The sequence below is a fragment of the Cibotium barometz genome, chromosome 21 (genome assembly GCF_041138505.1).
Source record: "Cibotium barometz isolate CiBa-2024 chromosome 21, ASM4113850v1, whole genome shotgun sequence".
Classification (NCBI taxonomy): domain Eukaryota; kingdom Viridiplantae; phylum Streptophyta; class Polypodiopsida; order Cyatheales; family Cibotiaceae; genus Cibotium; species Cibotium barometz.
The window spans coordinates 52,677,749-52,701,451 of NC_141066.1; the positions used below are offsets into that span (position 1 = coordinate 52,677,749).

Consider the following 23,703-nt stretch of genomic DNA (forward strand, 5'->3'; position numbering starts at 1 on the left):
GGCTTTTTGACACACTGGTGGCTCCGGTGATGATGTATTGCATCCCCATTCTGGACACACCAGGCTTATCAGTGGCAGATTGGTAGTTCATAGAGCATCCACAAATTTTGATGCTATCAGATTGATACGTAGCAAACCATCTGTCCCTCACCATATCATTTGAGCAGAGTTTGCTATAGCACCAATGGTGGTAGACTCTAGAGGCCTTATTCTAGCTGTCACGTACATACAGAGGATACTAGCCATGGATTTGTCCACGATTACCATACTTGGCACTGATAAAGCTGCACAATGCGGAAGAAAAACATAGGAGAGAGGGAGAGTGGCAAAGCAAGAGAGACATCAGACAAGAGGTGTAGGCCTGCCTATGGGGACTGCAATGCCCTCTTCCACACTCCCTTATGGAGAACTTATGTCTCTTCTCAATAAGAAGGATGCTGTAATTGGTTTTCTTGAACAATTCCTACCTCACAATAAAGCCTTTTAAGCTAGCTATGCCTAGATCCAAAACCATCCATATGTTTCTTCCATTCAAAAACCCTGAAAAGTAAGAATATCAATCCGAAAAAGCAGGATCCAAATCTTCTGAAAAAGTGAGCCATGCTCTTAACTCTAAAATGGACACAACTGACCAGCACACTAAGAAGAGGTCAGTTTCCATCTGCCATAAAAAAATCGATACATTAACTGCACATTCTTGTACATACTACAATAATACAACCTCCTTGGGGGGAACTGATGCGTGTAAAGACCCTAAATGTACCCTTACACAGTTAATGGGCAGAAGACTCCTCTTTGATCAAGAAAAGCTCTATTGGAGTAGGTCCAAAACCATCATGTCAGGCTTCACTTGCTTTCAACAGGTGAGGGAGAGAAGCCAAACAAGTGTTCTCTAGAGCTGATTGGCCCACTGGAAAGTTAAGCTCAGCAGTTTCTCCCAGCTGCCTGATTGCCATCTCATCATAGGCACGAGCTGCAGCTTCAGCAGTGCAGAATGTTCCAAGATATGTGTACTTCTTTGTGGATGGGTTATAGTATAGAGATTGAAATTTATGTCGGGTGAAGTAAACGCCTTTGTAATTGGGCCGACACAGAGAGCTCGGTTGTTTCAGTACCGAGGTGACAGGGCCTGAGGGGTGGCTCTCTTGCTTGGCTCCAGAAAGCACTGTGAGTTGCTCTGCTAAGTCGCTCTCACAGGGCTCCAATGTAACCCCTTCAGCAATTCTATGCTTCACGTCAATCAGAGCCAGATAGTTGATGCCTGGATCGAATCCAGACTCTTGCACAGATGGATAGTGTGTGTTTGAATCAAGAAGCACAGCCACTGCCTCTTTTGGCCTATTGTCGACCATCTCTTCTTGTAATTTGAACCTTCCACACACAGTAGACCCGACACCTATGCAGTCAGTTTCACTCAAAATCTCTTCTTTTACCTCTGTCAAACCTCTTGAGCTTGCAGACTTCTCAACTGCTTCTGTAGGGCATAAAACTCTTATGTTGTTTGCAGATTTCACCGTCTGTATGGGTTCTACACTAGCTTCTGAAGCATTTTGAGGAGAGGTATCATGATCGTTCTCTCTCTCCTTTTCTTTAGAAGATCTCTGGTCCTGCTTATCCTGCAATGCACGCTGTCTGGAAGTTGTCTTGTAAACACGGGAATACTCAGACTCTATGTAGAAGTCGCTATTGAATCCATAGAGTGTGTTTCTTCGCCGGCTTCTTACAGCAGTAGATGGCGGCATCGGTTCCCGACCATGCCTGGAAAGCTTAGAATTTTTGCAATGGGTTACACCCTTGGGAGACCGACTACAACTTTCATCTTCTTTTACGTTTTCTGCAGGATCCACAGGTGCCTGGATGTGTGTCCCCTCTACTTCTCCAACTTCATCTGCATCAAAAATCTCTTCTTCTTTCACCAGTAACAACTGGAGAGAAGAGCTTAAGGTGGAAGGATCCTTTAATGTGGCATGTTTGACAGGACATTTGGCTTCACTTTCTTCCTCAGATGACCGATGAACACCCAAAGATTTCTGAATTAAACCTGCCTCTATAAACGCCACACCTTTTGACATATAGATTGTGCTATCTTCATGATGGCTAGATGCGTCTTTACCTTCATGAAGATCTGGCTCATCCATGGCATCAAACCTGCCAAGCTCACCTCTCTTTCTCTTCTTCCTGTCATGGGCACCTGCTTCAAAGCTTTCTTCTCCATCCAGAATAATGTCCCTATCGTTGGTGGCCAGTCTGCTTGCAGGAGAGTTTTCCATGCCATCATCATCTGCATCATTGTGTTCCACAGGACTCTTGGGAAGAAAGTTTATCTGGTTCTCTCTATCTGGAGTATGATCTGCTGGTTGGGCTTGGACTACTCGCACTCCTGCCACAGCTGATGATAAGCTTCTGAACTTCTTTCTATGACTGCTAGTGCGTGGAACACCAGTCCGAATGCGCCGCTGCTTCGGTGCCTCCTTCAACTGTACACTCTTGGCATCATCTTGATTACTGAAAAGGGCCCCATTCCTACCAAAATATGAACTGCTACTCAGATTCTTCTTAGAATCCCATTCTTCTTTGCAAAACATTGAAGGGGTTCCTGTAGCATCACCTTCTAGTGGCTCATGAGACCCTGACTCTCTTAGGTCAAAATCCAAGTGAGGTTCTTCTCTCAAACTGAGAAGGCATCGTGAAGTCTCTTCCAACTCATGATCAGACAAGCCATCAATCTCTGCAGCCATGTTTACTCCACAGTAGATGGATGCATCCCCGTCTCTGATGCAATACTCATTTCTAGAGATTTCTAACTCTTCCTTCTTCATTGGTATGGTTACATCAGTTCTACTTTCAGATAGACCAGGTGTTGCATATTTGACAAGTTGCCTTCGCTTTATGGATGCAGTTTCGTCTTTCTTCTTGCCAGTTGAAGACCTCTTCTTCTGGTTCTCTTTAAGCATTGCATTATCCTCACATTGCAAAGGACCACTCTTGTCTGCACATCGCTCAATCCCATGCACAAAGTTGGTCACTGCACTCTTCCCTCGGTACATGCGGGCAGCATCATCATAGGCATGTGCTGCTTCCTCTTCTGTTGGGAAGGTTCCTAGCCATAACCTCTTTCCTTCAGGAGTTCGAATCTCAGCACCATAAGCACCCCATGGACGCTTCCGCACACCGAGAAATTTAGAAAAACAAATGCGTTTACCCTGATTACGCACCACTGCTAGCTCCTTGTGCTTCTTGTTGCAGTGAGCTAGCCTAAACCCCCCTTCAAAACCACACTCGAGTCCCATTGTTGTTGCAGTATGCACCACTCCCATATCAATCATAGGCACAATCTCCAGTTTATCAGACCTCATTTCCTTCGCACGAATAAAAGAGGACTGCTGCCACTTAGAGGGCGCCCACATGTGACCCATTTGTGTGGCATTTAAGGGTCCAATATCCAACAGAGATTGTATTTCATGAGCTCTTAGAATAATTCTCCTTGCAGCATTTTTCAACTTTTTACTGCTTTTGTTAACAGTTCGTATGAAACCACCAGCTTCTTTGGATGCCCCTGCAGAAGATGACGAATGTTTTCCTTTCTCATTTCTATGGCATGCATCCTCACCTCTTACATTGATCCCCCCATGGTCCCTTGAAGTGGCAGGACAACTTTCAATTAGATCAGCATTATCCAAGGCTGCAGATTGCAATTTAATTCCAAGATGATCCAGGTTGGTTGCTGCAGCAGCTAGAGTGCTTCCCAGGTTAGTGATCCTGGTAGAAGCATTCAATTGTAGAGGCTTCTTACTTGTACTATCAATCACCCATCGCAGACTCTCAGAACAAGGAGTTAGCATATTGTTGTAAACCTGGACATATGCCTCGTCTGTGAGCTGGTGAGCCACAGCTGCTGCCATCACAAGTGAAGAGAAGGTCCCCAATGTAGAGAGGCTGTTTCCAAACGTCCATCCTGGGGGGTATATATTAGAAGCAGAAAGTCCAGTCTTCTTGTGGACCTGACAGAACCTGTAAAGATGCACAGAGGTGAAAGCCTTGTATCATGTCCTACCCAGCAAACTTCAGCAGGACAATAAAAGCACATGCGTTTTGTAAGAACTGACCTTGTGTCCACAAGGTTCAGACACACTGGAAATGTGCATCTTGCTTGCGTCTGCCCTTCCACAAAATCGCATTGCTTGTAAGGTGCCGAAGAGTCTTCCAGTATGTGCATGATACAGAACCAGAAGCCATGCAGAGCATATTGCAAGCATGGCTCCCTCATAGACTGACAGTAGCGAGCCTGATATTTCTGCTTCTTCTCAAATACTTGATTTTCTGATACTACGGATGATCTGCTTCGTGAGGGCGCCCAAAATGATGTGAAGCCTGCATTCGCCAAATATGAAGATCGCTTCCAATCCTCAGCTGCCACATGCACCGGACTTCTCGGCCCAGAGGCTAGTGCGGTCACATTATTTGAAAAAAGGTATGCCTGAACTAAATGATCAAGCTCAGAAGTTTGCCCCTCCTCACTACCCACATCTGAGTACTTCAATGTCAAAAAATCAGTAGGGAATCCTTTTGAATTCTTCCTTTTTATAGGCCTCTTACTTCTTGCTGCCTTGCTCTCTGCTGCTGATACTGTGAGGAGAGGGAATTGAAACCTTTGCTCCCTGTTTTTTCTGGCTATGCTTGTATTTGAGATAGTGGGTGGCCCCTCCTTACAATCAGTTTCTATCTCTGGTGAATGCGTAACATGTAAAGGATGGAAAGGGCACATGTCCACATACCCTTCTGAAGCACCATCCTTACCAAAGCACAAAACCATAGCATGCCCAAATATGAGTACCATAACCCTTTTCTACTCGGAGATAAGCATAAATGTGTAAAATGTTCAAGAGACAAACCATGCCAAAAGTTGTAGCATACATACCGATTCCAAACACCTCTGCCTTATGTAGCTAGCATCAATGGGGATGACATGAACCTTGAAATGGACAGGTGTCACAATCTGAAGAACAAGCACATCCCCATCTTGGATGTTCCGGGATGAGACAAATTCTGGCCAGCCAAGTGTGAATGCAAGCCTCCTTCCCGACTGCATGTAGCCCACCCATTCAACTTTCCACATTAACCCATCCTCGTCTTCTAAGACAATGTGCCCTTTTGGTCCTATCAAGTAGGTGCTCATGAACATAACAGGAAGCGCCTGCAACACAAGTTTCACAAAAATTAGAAGTAATAACAGCTAAGTTGTACCGAAAAGCATAACCCTTGAACCTTACCATTTTTCCTGAAGGACCAAGATATCTCTTTTGGATAATTTTTGCGAAGGATGGGTGCTTTGTTGCAATGTTTTTCACGAGATCCTTGATCATCTGTCGGTTGGGACTCAAGATTGCTTCTCCAACGTAAGGTGTAAAACCATGTTCTCCAGCTTGAGACTCCATTGTTACTCAGTCTGTGCACACACAAAGGATTGGAAAGAAGTAAATGCCATGTTGATTTGAGGTGGCTAGAAATGTTAGGTACGGTACATACAATATGCATATGGAAAGAGTACGGAAAGTACTAATAAGATAAGGTACATTATTAGGCACATTCTCCTTATATACATTTATATGTATGTGTGTGTGTGGGTGTGTGGACCAATATACCTTATCTTATTACTACATTCCATACACTATACATATACACACACATGTATAAATGTATATAAGGAAAATCAACATAATAATACATACATACACATATATAGCGATGGAGGGGTTTGTACAAAAGTAGCCATGGGGGAGGGAAGGGTATGTGGGGCAGCTAAGTAGGAGGGGCTACTGGTGACAAGGTTAATATAAGCTTGGGATTGGGGGGTAGCTACTCCGGCTAATTGAGGGTGTTGGGTTTGGTTGGTGGTTAGGTCCACTCAAACCTTTCACAGAAGATCACGGTCGGTCGATGGTGCACCCCGCGAGGGGGATTGTGTATACATATACATACATACATACAGATGTATGTATGTATTCGCGCACACACACACACACACACACACACACACACACACACATAACAAACCATCAGCTAAAGCCTAGCCTCTGGTGGTATCAGTTTCGCCTTCTACTTCTACTGCAAATGCCATTCCTATGTCACCCTCTGCTACTATGGCTACGCAGCAAGAAAAACCAAAAGGTTCATTGGCTGTAGTTAATCAGCAAGCCTCCACCAGTAAGGTTGTGCCATTTGGCAAGACTAAAGGAAAAAGCATAGCGGATCAAGATGGTTTTGTTGCCCCGAAAAAGACTTTCAAGGCACCCTTGTACAAAACTCGCAATTGGACCCAAACCTAGGAGAATGTAGCTCATAATGTGGATTCCTTAGTGGCTAATGTTCTCATTGCAAAAGCAAATCCCACTGCCAATGTAGTCTCAAATCTTTGAGCAAATCCCACTGCCAATGCAGTCTCACGTAATTGGGTTCAAGTTTGTATTGGAGGTACTTAGATCTTTGATAAGCATGATGTTATCTCGAATGTATTGTGGGATCCGGGGGGATCTGCGCATATGGATGAGAGTTTAATCCCCCCACTTCTTTGTCATGTACATAAAATGCTTCCAATAAAGTGTGTTACCTATAATGTACAAGGTATTTGTAATCCTCATAAATGGAGATGTTTATGGGATTATGTACATATGATGAGACCAGATATAGTTTGTTTGCAAGAACATAATCAGCATGAGTATGGTGGCTAGATTGGCCATTTTGCTCGATATGACATTTTCTATGCTTCAAACAATTCTTGGGTGTTTCTTTTCTTTTGCAACATGAATTGGAGCTAGCATTCGAATATAATGATTCATTGGGTCGATGTATGATTGTAAAATGTACTTTGCAGGGTGAAATTTTCTAGTTTGCAGAAGTATATGGATCTCAATCTTCCCATGAGTGGCAAAGGATTTGGAATTTCTTCAATTCCTATCCTTGGTTGACAAATGCTTTCGTTTGTGGAGATTTTAACAACTCTCCACAAAGGGAGGATAATACATCTGGCTCTTCTCATATGTTACATGTTGAGTGTTAGACTTGGGACAATTTCATCCTGCAACCTAATGCCTCTGATCTTTGGCTTTCTACTATGGCTGGAATTCTAAGATTCACTTAATGCTCTTGCTCAATACTGGGCTAGATTGGACAGATGGTATTTGTTACAGACACGATAGTATGACTCTTCCTCATGTAAGCTTTGCATTGATTATTTGGCTTTCTACTATGGCTGGAATTCTAAGATTCACTTAATGCTCTTGCTCAATACTGGGCTAGATTGGACAGATGGTATTTGTTACAGACACGACAGTATGACTCTTCCTCATGTAAGCTTTGCATTGATTATGCCTCAATGCTCTTTGATCATTCACCACTATGGTTGACATTATATTCTCATATACCCTTGTGGAAACCTCCTCTCCACCATCAAAGACTGTTACACATAAATAATAGTTCTCTCTCACATGATGCTGTCAGAGCTTTAGTACATGATGCCATCTCTCAGCTTCCTACTCAGTTATTAGATAATTCTGACATTGCTTGGTTTCGTTTTGTGCAACGTATGCACATTGTCATTGATGACTATGACAAGTGGTATGTTGCTCATGCTAGGCAAAGAGTTGAAATAGCTAAGTGACAAATCCAGTCGCTCATGACGCTCAGCCATCTTCAAACTCTTATGCAAGATCAACAAAATGTGTTGTGTGAAGCCAAAGCGTGTCTCTGTGAATCAACAAAGAAAGTTACAAAAATGGCAAGTCTCATCGAGATGTAAGCAAATCCAAGATAAAGGTTGCTCATCAAAACAACTTTTCAAAAGCTTGCATGCTGATAGGCAGAGACAGAAAATTGCGGTAAGAAATTTGATGGCACATGGACATCCACAAAAATGGAGCTTGCAACAACTGAACGTGTAAATCATTATCAACTTATATTTTAGAGTTCATTTGTTGTGGATGTTGATGTCCATGATGCTCGAAAAATTTTCTTACATCGTGTGCATCTGTAAAGCCCCAACTAGATCAAACCTACGATTAAGTATTGTCACATGCACTTTGCACTGTAGTGCATGGTGACGAGATGGCTCATCATCATTAGTGCAACATTGTACATTATTAGTACCTTTTTAGGATGATATTTGTCATACGCTATGATCCCATTGTAATCCTCAGTCCAAGATAAGTCAGGCACGAGCTACGTAGGTCCTTCTCAACCTTAGAAAATCAGTTAGTCAGTCCAAGTCCCTTAACCCACTTGAAGAGATGCATTCATGCATGTAGAGTCAGTAGAAGCCTTAGAGTTTGCATTAGAAAGCACTCTGCATAATGCATAGCATTCATCCACTGCATTTAGACCATGGCAAAAGCCTTCAGATACCATCTAGCATTCATTAGAATTTACCCAATATTATTCCCATAATTTACAACATTTTTTGAGCATTTTTACATCATTTATTTATTTTATCCAAGACAGATGCAGTCGGTCAGCTCTGTAGCCAGCCGACCAGCATCATTTGTCCATATAAATAGCTGAGCATATAATCCATTCATTCATTCATATCATATTCAGCATTGAAGAACTCATCACTTGGAGCCTTCAGCACAAGGAGCGTAAGTGATTGCATAATTCAGCACATCAGCCTTTACCGTTTTCCTCATCAGCATCTAGGAGCATCAATGCTTGAGCAATTCAGCCTCCATTCAGTAAAACGCAGCATCTACAGCATTCAGCCTTCAGTACCCCTTGCGTTTTCAGCATTCATGCAGTTTTCAGCACCCTCATATGCATCGTTTTGCTACAGCCACTTGGTGAAGGTAAAACTCAGCATTCATACTCATTTTCAGCATTCATACATAGTCTAGAACAGTCCCAATCAGCCCCTTCTCTCAGCCTCAGATTTGCAACCTTCCTACATCCATTGGGAAGAGTGCATAGACTCGAGATTGGTCATCATTGGTGCTTCTTCAGCCGTGTTCAGTTCAGCCCGACTCTTGGTCTTCCTAGATCTTGCGTTGGCTTATCGTCAGCCCACCGTCAGTCTCTTCAAAGAAATAAAGCAAATACTATTCCGGTAACGGGATAGGGGGCCCTTCAGTGTGGGTGATTCGTGACCCCATACAGTGTACGGTTTCTATCTCTCTCTCTCTCTCTCTCTCTCAAATCTCTTAAAGTTTGAAGTCTTAAAGTGGATTGCTAAACTCGCAAAACTCTGAATACAGAAGACAGTGTGAGCATTTGTGTGACAGGATCCTCAGATTACGAATACTTCTGTTGCATGTTACAAGTATAAACATGGAAACAAAAGGACATAGCATCAAGCTCACTGCCCAACCATAGAGCCATTCAGGCTCACCCCCGAGCAAGGGGGACAATAGCATCCGAGACATGGCTCCGCGTGCAAAGTCCCTGGCGTTCCATACCACCAATCCACACCCATCAGATGTAAGCACGGAGCAGTCTCAAGGCCTGGAGTCTAGGTCTGAGGAGCTCTCCCTCAAAACTAACCCATAAAGTGACTTATGTAGGCCTCCTATAAACCAAGAGCCAAATATAGCACATGTCTCATAAAAGCTACTAATCCCCTCACTTAAGATGCTTAACCCTGGGCTATGGTTAACCCAACCCGAGGGTCTTAACCCTAGTTAACCCTGGGACGTAACATACTTCCCTCCTTATGAACCATTGATGTCCTCAACAATGAATTCGGGGAATCGACTCTTCAAACTACGCACTGACTCCCATGTAGCCTCGACCTTAGACCGTCCCTTCCATTGGATCAAGTACTTTGAATAAACGGTATTCCGAGACCGTTTTGTATGTTGATCCAAAACCAACTCGGGATCTAAGGGAATATACCTAGTCATATCTTCGAGGTTAGGGATCTCCTCCACTGGGACAATCTCATCATCTTCACCCATACGTTCCTTCAAACGACTGATGTGCAAAACAAGGTGAATCTTGATTCCTAAAGGAAGTGCTAACTGATAAGCTACCTCACTAATCTTCTTTGTGATCTCATAAGGACCACAACATCGAGAAGACAGCTTGTAAACCTTACCAGTTCTCATCATTTTAGAGTCCTTTGGGACTTTTAAGATACACCCACATGCCCTCTTGTAAGGCTCTAGGAGTTCGTCGTTGGTTGGCGTAAAACTGAGTGCGATCTTGAGCACTCTTTACGCTTTCCCTTGCAATTTTCAGCATGTCTTGCATATCTTGCAAGAAGTCCACTGCAAATTGCAATTTGACTCCCCTTAACCCAACGGCTATAGGTGAATTTGGTTGATAACCATCCATAAGCATGAATGGGGTATAACTAGTAGCCGCATGCTTACTGCTATTATAAGCAAACTCAATCTGTGGGAGGTACCTTTCCCACTTCGACTGTCTCTTGGAGACATAAGCCCTCAACATATCCTTCATAGTCTGGTTAGTCCTCTTTGTCTGACCATCTGACTCAGGATGATCCGAAGATGACATACTCAAGCGTGTTTCCAATTTGGAAAATACGGAATGCCAAAATTGTGCAGTGAATTTGGGATCCCTGTCATAGACAATCCTCTCAGGCAGTCCATAAAGCTTGTACAACTGCTCCACAAAGAGCTGAGCCAACTCGTGACTCTTCACCGTCGACTTAGTAGGCATAAATCTTGCCATCTTCGTCAATCGGTCTACAACAACCCAAATTGAGTCATGGCCCCTATTAGTCCGAGGTAATCCAACTACAAAATCCACTGAGATACTTTGCCATTTGTTCTTAGGAATTTGCAAAGGATGTAAAAATCCACCAGCTCTAAGCCTTTCAGCTTTGTTAAGCTGGCATTGGGAACACTTCCGCACATAATCCTCGACAAAGGACTTCATGCGTGGCTAGTAAAAATGCTGCCCAACCAAGGCTAAGGTTCTATGTATGCCCGGGTGCCTTGCACTAGGTGCATCATGGCACTCATGCAATATCAAAGTTTGGTTGTCCAGATCACTGGGCACACAGACCTTGCCATCCTTAAACAGTAATCCACCTCTAATGGAATACTTTTCCAATATCTTTCTCTCAGCAACACTCACTGGAGTGTTCGGAACACTCAGATCTCATAGGCTGCTTCCGGCCTGGACCAATTGCTAGATTCGACCAAAATGGCAATCTTGTTGGCAACGCCCTTTGAGAGATACATAAAAGTCAATCGTTATCTCAGCAAAAGAGATAGCATTAACCTCCAGGATCCTACTAAGGGCATCAGCAACCCGATTGGTTGTTCCCCTACGGTAACAGATCTCAAAGTCAAACTCCTGCATGAGGTCAACCCATCTGGCCTTCCAACCCCTCATGTCAGGCTAATCACAAATATACTTCAACGAATGGTGATTTGTCCAGACTACAAATCGAGACCCATACAAATAGTGTCTCCAGATCTTCAACGCATGGACAACTACTAGAAGCTCCTTTTCCTGGGTAGGGTACCTCATCTATGCATCTGAAAGCTTTTTACTTTCAAATGCTATGGGCCTCCCATCCTGGAATAGGGCAACACCTATTGCATAATCACTGGCATCTGTTTCAACCACAAAAGGTTTACTAGGATCCACAGTCAGCAACATAGGCACCGAGGTAACAAGCTCCTTCAGTGCTCTAAAACACTGCTCCAACTTGTCACCCCAAACCACCGGAGGACTCAACTTGCCTTTCTTGCTTCTCACCCCCTTTAAGAGTTCACTCAAAGGGGCGGCAATCTTGGCATAAGCCTCGATTAACTTCCTGAAAAAGCCAGTGAATCCCAAAAAAGATTTCACTTGCCTGTCCTTGGAATAGGCCATTCAAGGACCTTCCGAACCTTTTCCGAATCAATCTTCACACCGTCAACGATAAAGACATTCCTGCTTAAAGAAATCACATTTTGACTCCTTTGCATATAGCTTCTCTCGTCTAAGAATCTCTAAAGACGACTTTGAGATGTTGTATGTGTTCTTCCAATGACCTACTATAAATCAGTATGTCATCCAAGAAGACAACAATCCACTTTCCGAGATATGGACGAAATAAATCGTTCATCATCTGCTAGAAAGTAGCAGGAGCATTAGTCAACCTGAAAGATAAGACTAAAAACTCATAGTGGCCATAGCGCGTCCAAAACGCAGTCTTAGGCACGTCCTTAGGTTTAATCCTTATCTGATGATAGCCTGATCAATCTTGGTGAAATACTTAGCACCCTGAAGACGATCCACCAAGTCATCCATCCTCGATAAAGGATACTTGTTCTTGACAGTGAGCTTGTTCAAGCCTTTGTAATCGACACAGAAGCGCATACTACCATCTTTCTTCCGTGACAGAAGAACGGGAGCGCCCCATGGAGACTTACTAGATTGAACAAAACCTTTATTGAGATACTCTTGCAGTTGCCAAGAAATCTCGTCCTCTTCCCTCTGGCTAAACCGATAAGGTTGCCAGGAGATGGGATGGCTACCACGCAATAGCTCGTAACACCCCGCTCGGGTGGCGGACCATCTGGTAACTCGTTAGGAAATACATCACTAAACTCTTTTAAAATATTGTCTAAAATTTGTTGTTCTTTAGTACAACTATTGCTTGAGATAGAATTACACTCTAAAGCAGATGATCTTAACAAAATTTTAGAATTGAAAAGATCATAGAAACAACAAAAGGACAGAATTTGGATCAAAAAGTGATTCATATATATCCTCGGCCAAAGCCTGAGTTGAGTTTACATCAAAAAATCCACGGGGGACATCACCCTGGATTACATAGAGTTCACCATCATGAACAAACGAGAGCTTATGAGTCCAATAATCTAACATTATCGTCTCGCTCTTGTCAAAAAACCAGGACATTCCCAAAATCATATCCACCCTATCAAGGTTCATGATATGGAAGTCCAAAGCCTCCCGGTAGTCCTGAATCTGGACCTCTAGTCTAGGCACCGTTCGATCCCACACTTCCATGTCTGCACCCTGAGGAAGGTTGACCACATATCGATGATCACTACACTCATCTCAAGGTAACTCTTTGTCCTTCTATCTTGTTCTTATTTTACTTCTAGTCTTCTAGTTTCTAGCTCTTGCTTCCATATTTCAACAGCTGCAACACTACCTCGCTTCTTGTCTTTAGAGGATTTTTGGTTCTTGTGTGCAGACTCACCACCTCTTCTGACAGCAAGGGTGTCATCAAAATTCTTGGCATAGCAGTAGATGTTGTCCAAAGAATGAATATGGTTCCGTAGAACCTCATTCTGATAATCTGGAGGTAGTCCGAATAAATAAAGCATATACACCAACACATGAGGCTCCTCAAGGGCCTTACAACGGTTCACCCAGTCTTTGAACTCCTGGGAATAGTTGTCCAAGCTCTTCTTTCCCCTCTCCAATTTGAACAACTTACGAAAGTTTTCAATTTTGTTGATCGAGACAAACTGTTGCTTAAACCCATGTTGTCGGCTTTTCGCGAAGGTCCTTCCACCAGGCAAACGCCTTATGCTGAAGCATAATTTGAATCTGACTAATACGCTAAGCATCAGTGTATCTGTACAGATAAAAAAAAGGCGGTCCACTTCGCAAGCCAGCTATCCATGTAAAGCTTCTCGCACTCTTTCTCACCGGAAAACGATTCCAGATGAAAAGGCACTTGCAGTGGAGGAGGATTACTAGTTGAAGCTTGGGGAGCTTGGGAGCGTAGCTCCGTGAGTTGTCGTTGTAGATCAAGCACAATGGCATACAAAGTATCCACTCGTGGAGTTGCAGGAGGTTGAGGAATAGGAGAAGGTTGTGTCGAAGGTAGAGGACTCAGGAGGTTGTACATAACCCGTATATTGAGAATACGGAGTAGCAAACTGTGAAAAAGCATGTAAAAAATTGGGATCCACACCTATTTGTAAAGTGGGTATGGGTTGTCCCACATACTGAGGGAACACTTGTGGTATACTAGGTTGAACTGTATCACCACCCCGCGTAGGAGCAATTGATACTGTAGTTACCCCAAGTTGAGTTGTTGGAGGAGAGGCTAACAAAGGTCCAGACACCTCCACAGATGAAACCAAGGTATCCATGTATTCAGCCATGAATCTGTCCAGAAAGAGTACTTGTAAAGAGAGTAAAGGTTTGAGGTGGTGGTGTAAACTTTTGTAAACCGGCGAGGGCAGAAGTGATGCACAAGAAGGAAACCAAGAGTAGGCAGTTCCATGTGTGGTCGTGGTACCCATGTGTGGGCATGCCCGGGTGTGAAGGGGGACACCCCATATCTGGGTTGGATGGCTAGAATATAGGCGCATATCAGCAAGGGCCAAGTACTCTATATATGGCTGGTAGGTGCGTGGTGTGTGTAAAAAAGCACACGTGGTGCTTTTTGCCAAAAAAATAGGTCGATTTGGAGCTTTTCTGGTGGGCGCACATCTGAGATGCTATTTTTGGATTGAAGTGTGCTTTTTTTTTTTGGGGGGGGGTGTTTGGTCATTTAAACGCACAGAATTCTGTAGTCGACCAGAATTTGTGCTTTTTGACACCCTCCCCTGTTCCTACCCTCTTGCGCCCCCCCTCCCCCCTTTTTTCTCCCCTCTTGCGCCCCCCCTGCACCCACACCTCCCCTTCCGCCTCAGCCTCCCACCTCGCTCTCCTTAGCCTCAACGCTTCCCCATCTTCCTCCAGTTTTTCGTCGTCCTTTCCATCTTCTTTCTGCAGTGTCTTCAGCCCTTGGGTATTTATCTTTCGGCAGGTTTCAGCCTCTTCTGGTCTTCACCCTTGGGAGGACTCCATGGCAGCCGCTCTGTCATCCCTGGCCGAGGCCGTTGTAACTTGCTTATCTTTCTCTGAAGCGGACCTTCAGCTTCTCGTTACGACTGTTGCATAGAGGCCTCCACTCTGGTATGCAAAATTGTTGGTAGCCGCCTTGCGCACGGACAACTCAGAGATCTTTTGCAGGGTTGGTGGACCTGTAAAGATCACGGACATTCATCCTCTAGGCGTGGCTACTATCAGGTTGAGTTCGAGTCGCCAGCGGCGTCAGATCGAGTCATGTAATTGAGCCCCGTTGCATTGTGTACGGTCCAAGCCTTCTTTGCGCGTTGGCAACATGGCTTCGACCCCACACCTGACCCTCTAGCTAGCGTTTCAGGCTTTCCCATGTCAGTTTGCTTCCCAGGCCTTAGGAAAGAATACCTTCCTCTTCTCCCGGTGATCGGTGGAGCCATTGAGAGAGTGATGGAATCCCCCCCCATAGCCGCTTCGTCCCTCGCACGGCAAGCGGGATTCCATCCCTATGTATTTGTATTGCCTCGCCGGAGATAGTGCCCCATGTCATACCTATTCCTTGCCTTCGGGGAGACCCCATCATTCAGCGAGTGGAGTACTCCGGCCTTCCCGACGAGTGTTTCATTTGCAGGCAGATGGGCCACGTTGCCAAAGCTTGCCCTTGATGCCAATCCAGGAGACGACCTCCAGTGGTCCCTTCAAATCCTCACCAAGGGGTAGAGAGAGAGACACGCCCTCAGGTAGCTGAGCACCAAGACCCGACCACGGATGACTTTGTTGCCAGGGAGTGGCGGACTGTTGACCCGTGCGAGGGCTGTCAGCCGACTACCATAGTTGAGCGCCGCCGTGTGCTAGGCTGGCAGAGTACAAGAGGATTCAGTACTGTCAGAGAACCGTTTTGAGCATCTCTCGCAGCACACACCCATTGGCCCCCCCTCCAGTCACTGCGAGGGTCCCTTCGGCCCCTTCAGTTTGTTGGCCGCTGCCTCGCCGAGACTACTCCTCCGGTTCTCAGTTTCCAGTGGAGGCAGGACCAGCACACAAGCACTAGGATTCCGAACAGCCTCACACAGGACCTCGAGATCTGCAGTAGGATAGAGTAGATAGGGGCGGGACTGGATTTTATTTCAAGCTCTGTCACGTGCACCTTGGATGTGGGCCTATGTGAGATCAACAAATTTTTGCAGGAGGCAGCACAAAGCACATTAGAGGGATTTCGTGAGTAGGAGAGGAGCTTGAGGAGGGGCCTTGCTTCTCTCTAGCGGCTTAAGGAGAGTTCCCCCAACAACCCGTGGATTGAGTCACCTTGGTGCTGCCTACACGGAGATCAGATCCATCGAGGAGAGGAGGGTGAAGTACAGGTACCATGCCAGGGCTTCCTTTTGGACCCAGGCTGGCGATAGAGTCATGGGAGATTTCTTTGAGATAGCAAGCCCCCACAAGCGGAGAGATGGTTTTCCCAGGGTGCGTGGCCAGGATGGAGCCATTGTTTCTAAACCCACCCCCCCATGTGAGATCCATTGCCACTGATTTTTTTTTCTCTCCTCACGGGTGTCCCATTATCCCCTCAGGTGATGGACGCGCACGAAAGGATCTGGCGACACACGAGAGAGGTGGCTAACCACCCCACAGTGGCTAGGAGTGTTTACTAGGCGTGATATTCTATTGGCAGTCCAGGGGCGGATGAGGCTTCTGGTTTGCTCACTTTTTCTATTGGTCCCCATGGCAAATTAGAGAGATCAGAGCCTTCCTTGGAGGATTTCAATGGTTGTACCTTATAGAGGATGAGGGTGATTGGATTTCAGGCACATGAGTGGCACATAGACCCCCTGCTAGCCAAGGTGGCCAAGGAGAGACGCTAGCGGCTATGGATTTGGGAGAGTTGACCTCTCACGCGCCTCTAGTGGGACCCGAGAGAGTGGACTTGGCGCGATCCTGCTGATTGGGAGGAGACTCTGGATGCCCCCTTTTTTGTATACACAGCGCAGCTGGGCTGCAAGATTCAAATGCCAGAGATTGATGGCACCATGGCAACAATAGCACATTGGCAGTCATAGGGCCTCTCCAAACGTTTTCTCACGGATTTTTGGAAGAGGCTCTGAGACATTTTTCGGCCTCAAAAGATCACCCTCTTTCTTTGGTTGATGGCACATAGGAGCTTGGCGATTGGCACGTGGTTGGCCATTGGTGGTCGACCAGCAGCTTGTTGCCCGAGGAGCGGCCACCCTCACGAGTCTCAACGACAGTCTTTGGAATTGCCCGAAGGCTCAACAGGTTTAGCAACCGATTCTTTGCATCTTCACGATGGACAAGACCTCGACAGCTCTTAGGTCTCTCACCTTCGCATTTCTGTAGTACCAGTCACAGCCCCATCTACTAACCACTGGAGATCGGACTCATGTCAGAGATGGGAGATTTGCAATAGCATTGCAGCCTGGCACATATGGAGAGCTAGATGCAACGAAGCCATTGAGGGTACCCTCACTCTGCCTGCGGAGTCCATCGAGAGCATTTGGCTCGACATCATCCATATCCTCCACGGTCAGTGGGGCAAGTTGCAAGGTGGTTCTGACCACATGCAAAAGCGGCGGAAAGCTTTCTTGAGGCTGGCGGCCTAAATCTTTTCTTACTGATAGAGGTGGTGTCACCAATTGGCCGACCATTTGGTCCATCTCCAGTTTTTGTGTCTCGTTCACTTGAGGCCAGGCCGGTGTCTCATGTGAAGAGGCGAGTATTTTTGCTGACATGGACGGGAGCCAGACTGCTGGTGCCACCCGTGTGTTAGCAAGATGGTGTCGTATGGACGGGAGCTAGACTGCTGGTGCCACCTGTGTATGACCTGGATTGTGTTCTGTCACGCCATGGAAGAGCCAGTATTCGTGCCGTGTCTTGCCTATGGGACTATCACTCCATAGGGAGGCTCGTGCCTGGAACTGTGTCTTACCTATGGGACTGTCACTCCACAGGAAGACCAGGATTTATGTTTTACGTCGTGCCCTTTTTGTGCCGACAGATATTTTGTACTTTTCCATGAACGGGAGATATGTCCATGATACTATTTGCACATGCACTCATGTTTTGCATGTTTGAAACTGTTTTCGCATGACTTGTATTTTTGTGTTTGCCTGCTTGACGTGTCACTTACTGAGCGGGGACGCCTGCCAGTGAGTCGTGAAGTCTGCTCTGTCTTCTGACGAGTTTTGGTGCATGTGAACAGGTGGTAAGTGTATTGCACATGTTGGTTTAATATTTTATATTTTAACCTTTTGTTTTATAAGGTTATATGTTCACACTCACTTAAAAGTGGGCACCCCTTTGGGCACCCACTGAGGGGCCAAGGTGGGGAGCCACACTTGACTTATGTGTGTGAGGGGGGTGGGTGCATGGTCACCTACCCACACCCCCATGGAACTGGCCGCCCAAATGCAAACGTGGGGAGCCAGCCAAATCTATTTGTTTCTCTCTCCCTTCAACACATATAGTAGAGGCGACCACCCTTCGTGGAGATCATCTGCCGGCGACCACCTTCTGTGCATAGTCTCAAGCGACGCTATCTTCCCCACCTCTGCTGGTGACTGAATTTGCTGCAGGTGGCTGCGTTAAATCTTCAGCGTGCTGCCCACTACCTGCAGGTGGCTGCTCATACAACCAGTCGGTTCCTCCACGCCTCTTCAGGCTGCAGCCAGGCGTCTCCTCCCTTGCAAGGGGGTGCTCCTCCTCTCACGGCCTTTGTATGGGGCTGTGTTCTGCATACTGACGCCTCCTCCACTTCAGTACTGCTGCGCCTCTTCCTTCCATCAGCCTGCGCTTCTGTACCCTCTCCAAGCGGTTGTACTGGCTTAGGCGGCTACACTAGTTCTCATTTGGGCGACTGTTCGCTCTGCAGCAGGCGGCCTTTCCCCTTAGGTTGTGTTCCATCCTCCAGGCTACGTGGCTGTGCTCCTGCAGGCGGCTGTCCACAGTGGATTTCTCCTATTTTGCAAGCGATGGCTGTACCCTGTACAAAAACAACTCCTGTTTCTTCTCCCTCAGGCGACTGAGCTTTCCATGCGTAGCTGCTGTTCCTCCTGTTGGTAGTTGTGCTCCTGCAGCCAGGAGGCCATACCTTTCTTCAGGCAGCTACTCCTCTCAACATGCTGCTGCATCTTGGTGTCTCTCTCAAGTAACTGCGTACTGACACCATGAATTTTGGTCTTCCAACTACCATCCACAAGTAAGTGAATTTCAGATTTAAGTAAAGTATTTTAAAATAAATCAGATAAGGGACTCTCTCCACGGCAACACCCGTTCGGTGCCGGGTAGTCCAAGCTCTTGGAGAACCACGGTCCAAAGGTGCTGAGATCGGGAGAGCCAGGCGTTAGCATGAGAGCGCCTGTTTGTGCGTGGTCTTGGAACACCAGCGGGGCTCGAATTTCTACTTCGAGCCTTTTGTTTGGTATTTTGTTTTTTCTAGTGAGACTGTGGTTTCACTCATATATAAAAAAGTGTGTTGTAGCCACCCCCTGGAGTGGCAATGGCACTGCCTTTGGGTTTGTCCCAAAGTGCAATAGCTTTAGCAAAGGATTCTTAACCTCTACGTAGCAGTGAGTTCTACGCCACGCATCATCACCTGGGGTGCCATTGCCTAGGGACAGAGGCCAACCCTGCCCTCTTTTACGAAAAGGCAATGGGAGGCAAGGCTCTCTGACTATCTTATTGCAGGATAGATGCAATTCCTACACCCAACCTATCGACAGAAACCTAGTCTCTAGGCACTAATCGAAGATGGGAGATCATCAGCAGCATTGTTGCATTGCATATATGGCCGAGGCCTGATGCAGTGAGGCCAGCAAGGGTAATCCTTCCCCCTCCCCCCCCCCTCCCCCCCTTCCCAAAAAAAAAAAAAAAAAACTAGCTCAGTCTATCCGCTCCATTTGGAGTGATATCATTCATACCCTCCATGGTCAATGGGGGAAGCTTCAAGGAGGTTAGGATCACAAGTGTAGGCGGTGAGAGGCTATCCTGCGCACATGTCACCAGGTTCCTTTTCTGTCTGATCATTTGGCATTACAAGCCTCTTGTTTGGCTCTCTCTCTCTCTCTCTCTCTCTCTCTCTCTCTCTCTCTCCACCCCCAATGTATGAGGTAGTTTCCCTCTCAGAGCGGCCAGCCATGGAGCGAACACCCTGCCCAGTTTTTATCTTCACCTAGGGCTCCGAGCATGTACACGTAGCCTTTGGCTATTTGATTTTTAACTAATGAAGGATCTTATCTCCGGGAAAAAAAAGCATGTGACATTGCTCCCTTTCATAGGCCCTATGTTAGAAGGGCCTTTCCTTCTCAGCCTCTCTAGCCTTAGCTCATAGTCATGTCCACATGAACGAATGGGAGTGACACACGTGACAATCGATGGGATTGTCCTGCTGAAAATGACCAAGGAAAATAAGTGCATGCATAGTGTTGTAGATGCTTTTGGCCTGACTAAATTGATGATCAAAGGAAGGAATAATGCAGAACTACAGGCATTATGTAACAAGGCTATCAGAAGTGAGCTCAAGGGATAGCAGAGGATTCTCTGTAAAATGAGATATCAAAATATGACCAAAAAACTCCATCCATGCAAGGTCTCAGCTGTGTTCTAAAAAACCTGTACAAGGATTCTTACAAATTCTTTGGAAACTGCAAGCAGGTGCATGTTGTCCAAGTAACTTTATAGAGACGTCACCTACTCCAACCAGCTTGCTAAAGACATCAGCCCTTTCCTTGCACCTATCGTCATGGTCTCCGTCTCAGGAGGTCAGAAGGACCTGCACCTCACTGTCATTTTCAACTCCATTCCCCAGGACCATGACGGTTGGGAAGGTTGGGAAGGGTCCTCTTTTCCCCCTCAAGAAAATGGGGAGCCCCATAAGTGCCCCTAACGGGGTTCCCCATGTCCTTGGGGAAAAAAGATTCCCCTTGACCTTTCCCTAGTCCATACAGGCCATTAATGTCTACCAAGGCAGCTGATTCCCTTAGACATAAAAGGTTGCATCTCAGGATATAGTGCCAGCGCATTCTGTTTCATGGCTTGCTGTTTGTGTGTGTGTGTGTGTGTGTGTGTGTGTGTGTGTGTTGGGGGGGGCGGGGGGGGAGTTTGGGGGTGGATGTTTTGTGTGTGCGTGTGGGGTGTGGGGCCCCGGGGCCCGGGGGTATTGTTCAAGAAGTACTCTGGTTTATCTTTGTTAAAGAATGCCAACGTGGATGAGCTGTCACACCAGGTTGACAGTCGTTCTTACCGTGAGCTAGGGTGACACGATAAGTGGACCTATTTGCGGTACATTTTCCCGACAGGCAAACGCAACGGACTGGTGAAGCAGATCTGATGGGGCGGCACGTTGGTACGCGAGTCCCGAACGGAAGGTCTGAGGCGAAGGTTTCTGAGCTGCCTTACGACGGCGAGTAGAGGCAGACACATGGGTGGAGAGCTTGCCAGTGAGGCGAACCCCTACAAGCCCGGCGGAACGTTGAACGCAAAATGCAACAAAACGGTAACACCATTCATGATCTACGTTGAGATCCATTTCGAGGTTCTGCCGTGAGACGGTTTTACGACCGTCATGGCTACGACAGAGCAGCTTGGCTCAGTCATATTTACCGTACAAGCCAGCGACGACGGAGGGGCGGCGTGGGTGGCCCCGGCGGCACAGAGATTCACTGCTCTGAATACTGCGTAAATATGAAGGCGAGCTTGCAAAGAAACAACAAGGGCGGGAGAAATGGCCGTACCGTGCTGTTTACGAGCGTGACGTAGGGCCGACGGTGTCGCCGCCGCCACCGCAAGCAAAGGGTGTTCGTGGTGGAGCTGTCGGAGGTGGAGGTCTCTAGCGGCCGCCGCCGGGTGTGACGAGGAAACGGAGCAGAGATGCCGAACTGCGAATAAGGCGCCGTCGTAGCAGAGCTGGAATGAAAAGGGGGAAGGCGAAGGGGAAGCAGGGGTGATGGGGGTCTTCTATAACACCTCGTGCAGGCGCCGCCGGCGATGTTTTGTGTGTGTGTGTGTGTGAGAGAGAGAGAGAGAGAGAGAGAGAGAGAGGTTGATCTGAAACTAGCCGGGCACGTAAAGAAGAAGGGGTAAGGGCGGCGGAACACAGGGGTTTGTTGTACATGTAAATATAATATATTATATGTATTATATGATGAAAAAGTGGAGACGGAACACGAGAGGGGGGAGGCTGCTGCAAGAAAAAGAAGAAGACGAAGCACGCAGTCGTAACAAACGTGGGTGGGATTCGGTTGTAATAACAGAGGCGTGGGTGGGATTACGCTTACTCGTACGAGGTAGTCGTTGTTGTAGACAATCCCGCTACTCCAGCCGGCCTGATACAGCCCTCCTTGTGTCTGTCTATCTATAAGAAAAGGCCCTTCATGCCATGGGTGGTGGGTGTATCATATGCCCCAACTTTCACACAAAAGAGGACCCCATGGGTAAGGCTCGCCACCATGGCCCCTCCGTGTAAAGAGGTGACTTGCCGCAGAGGCGATATTACATACATATCCCTCTCGCTAAGCTGCTCCACCCATGCAGCAATCGGCAATGGAGGCTTTTGCTCGTACTTCTTGAGCATTGAAAAAAAAAAAGAAATCACAAACTATATAAAGCAGGTCACAAGCGAAGTGCGCAAAATTGAGGGACACTCATAACACTACCCACGTTATTACGTTTCCTTATTTTGTGTGTGGGGAGACCTTAGGCTGCCTTACACCTTAATGCTATGGTTAATGCCTTAGACCTTAATGATATGGTTAGGGATTAATTAGTGGGCATTAATTAATTAATAACACTATTGAGGTGAAATAGAATGTTCACTCTCCCTAGACTCTATTTTGTGGGTTTTTTTTTTGTGGAGGGAGGGGGATACATACACTTCTTTACATTTGATAGATAGCTATTAGAGATTGAAAGAGCATACACCCACTTGGGAGTTCTTTTCCCCGGCCCAAAATTTAATAGGACCAGCTACCCTCCACATCATGTGTGGAGGGGGGATCTAGATATTCTTCTCTAATGCTCCACTTTTAGCAGGTTCAAACTAAGGCATTCCTTTTCTATTCCTTTGTGAAACCAACAATGATGTATGGTGCACTATCTTGGGCTATAGGCATTCCTTGCCTGGATTTGTAGAGAGAATACAATGATGTACGGTGCACTAGCTCGGGCTATAGGCATTCCTTGCCTCGATTTGTACAGAGACTACATATAACGATGCTCCCTTGCCTCAATTTGTATAGAGACTAGAACTACATATAACAATGCTCTCTTGCCTCGATTTGTACAAAGACTACATATAATGATGCTCTCTTGCCTCGATTTGTACAAAGACTATGTACATATAATGATGCTCTCTTGCCTTACTTGTAGTAAGTCATCTATCCCACATCACAATATCCTATCACAACATCATAACAAAGTTTATAACAATCCCAATAATGCACATAGTCATTACATGCATTCAAAGGTTTTCAGTTGGGACAGATTGTCAGGGCAAAGAAAGACCAATATTAATGGTGCCCTTGTCTTCCTCTATGCAATTAGTTGCACATGGTGACATTGAGCATTAGTGTGCATGGACCACACTTTAGTGACATCTCATGGACTTTCTAAGGATACATTACCCAATCACAAGAATCTATATAGGCCAAAACGAAACAAACCATAGCTATTTGAGCAACTTTACATCCTTAGGTCTTAAGACATTTCGAAGGTTACAACATCCCACAAACCATGCAGTCACATCTACAACCCAAAGGTAATTACAAAGAAAATGAAGCAACAACCATAGCCATACATAGCACATGAGACATTGGATATTATGTTCCATGGACACATGGAGGATTCACCATCTAAGCCCTCAAAAGACAAGATTGGTAGCTGGCTTTATAGCCCTACTCCTTTTGACACCTATTGATTGAG

General features: G+C 46.1%; 2 protein-coding genes across 2 annotated transcripts; both read right to left on the minus strand.

Annotated features, from left to right (window-relative positions):
* Window positions 1-530: 530 nt before the first annotated feature.
* On the minus strand, window positions 531-21,898 carry LOC147627354 (uncharacterized). The gene is made up of 5 exons (XM_086815987.1): window positions 21,519-21,898; window positions 5,271-5,446; window positions 4,919-5,194; window positions 4,107-4,792; window positions 531-4,011 (listed from the first exon to the last, which is right to left on the minus strand). The coding sequence occupies exons 2-5, from the start codon at window positions 5,433-5,435 to the stop codon at window positions 840-842; spliced, it is 4,299 nt and encodes a 1,432-aa protein (XP_086672113.1). The 5' UTR covers window positions 5,436-5,446; window positions 21,519-21,898; the 3' UTR covers window positions 531-839.
* LOC147627355 (uncharacterized) lies at window positions 9,693-10,088 on the minus strand. The gene has a single exon (XM_086815279.1). It carries the CDS (start codon window positions 10,086-10,088, stop codon window positions 9,693-9,695), a length of 396 nt encoding a protein of 131 aa, XP_086671405.1.
* Window positions 21,899-23,703: the final 1,805 nt, after the last annotated feature.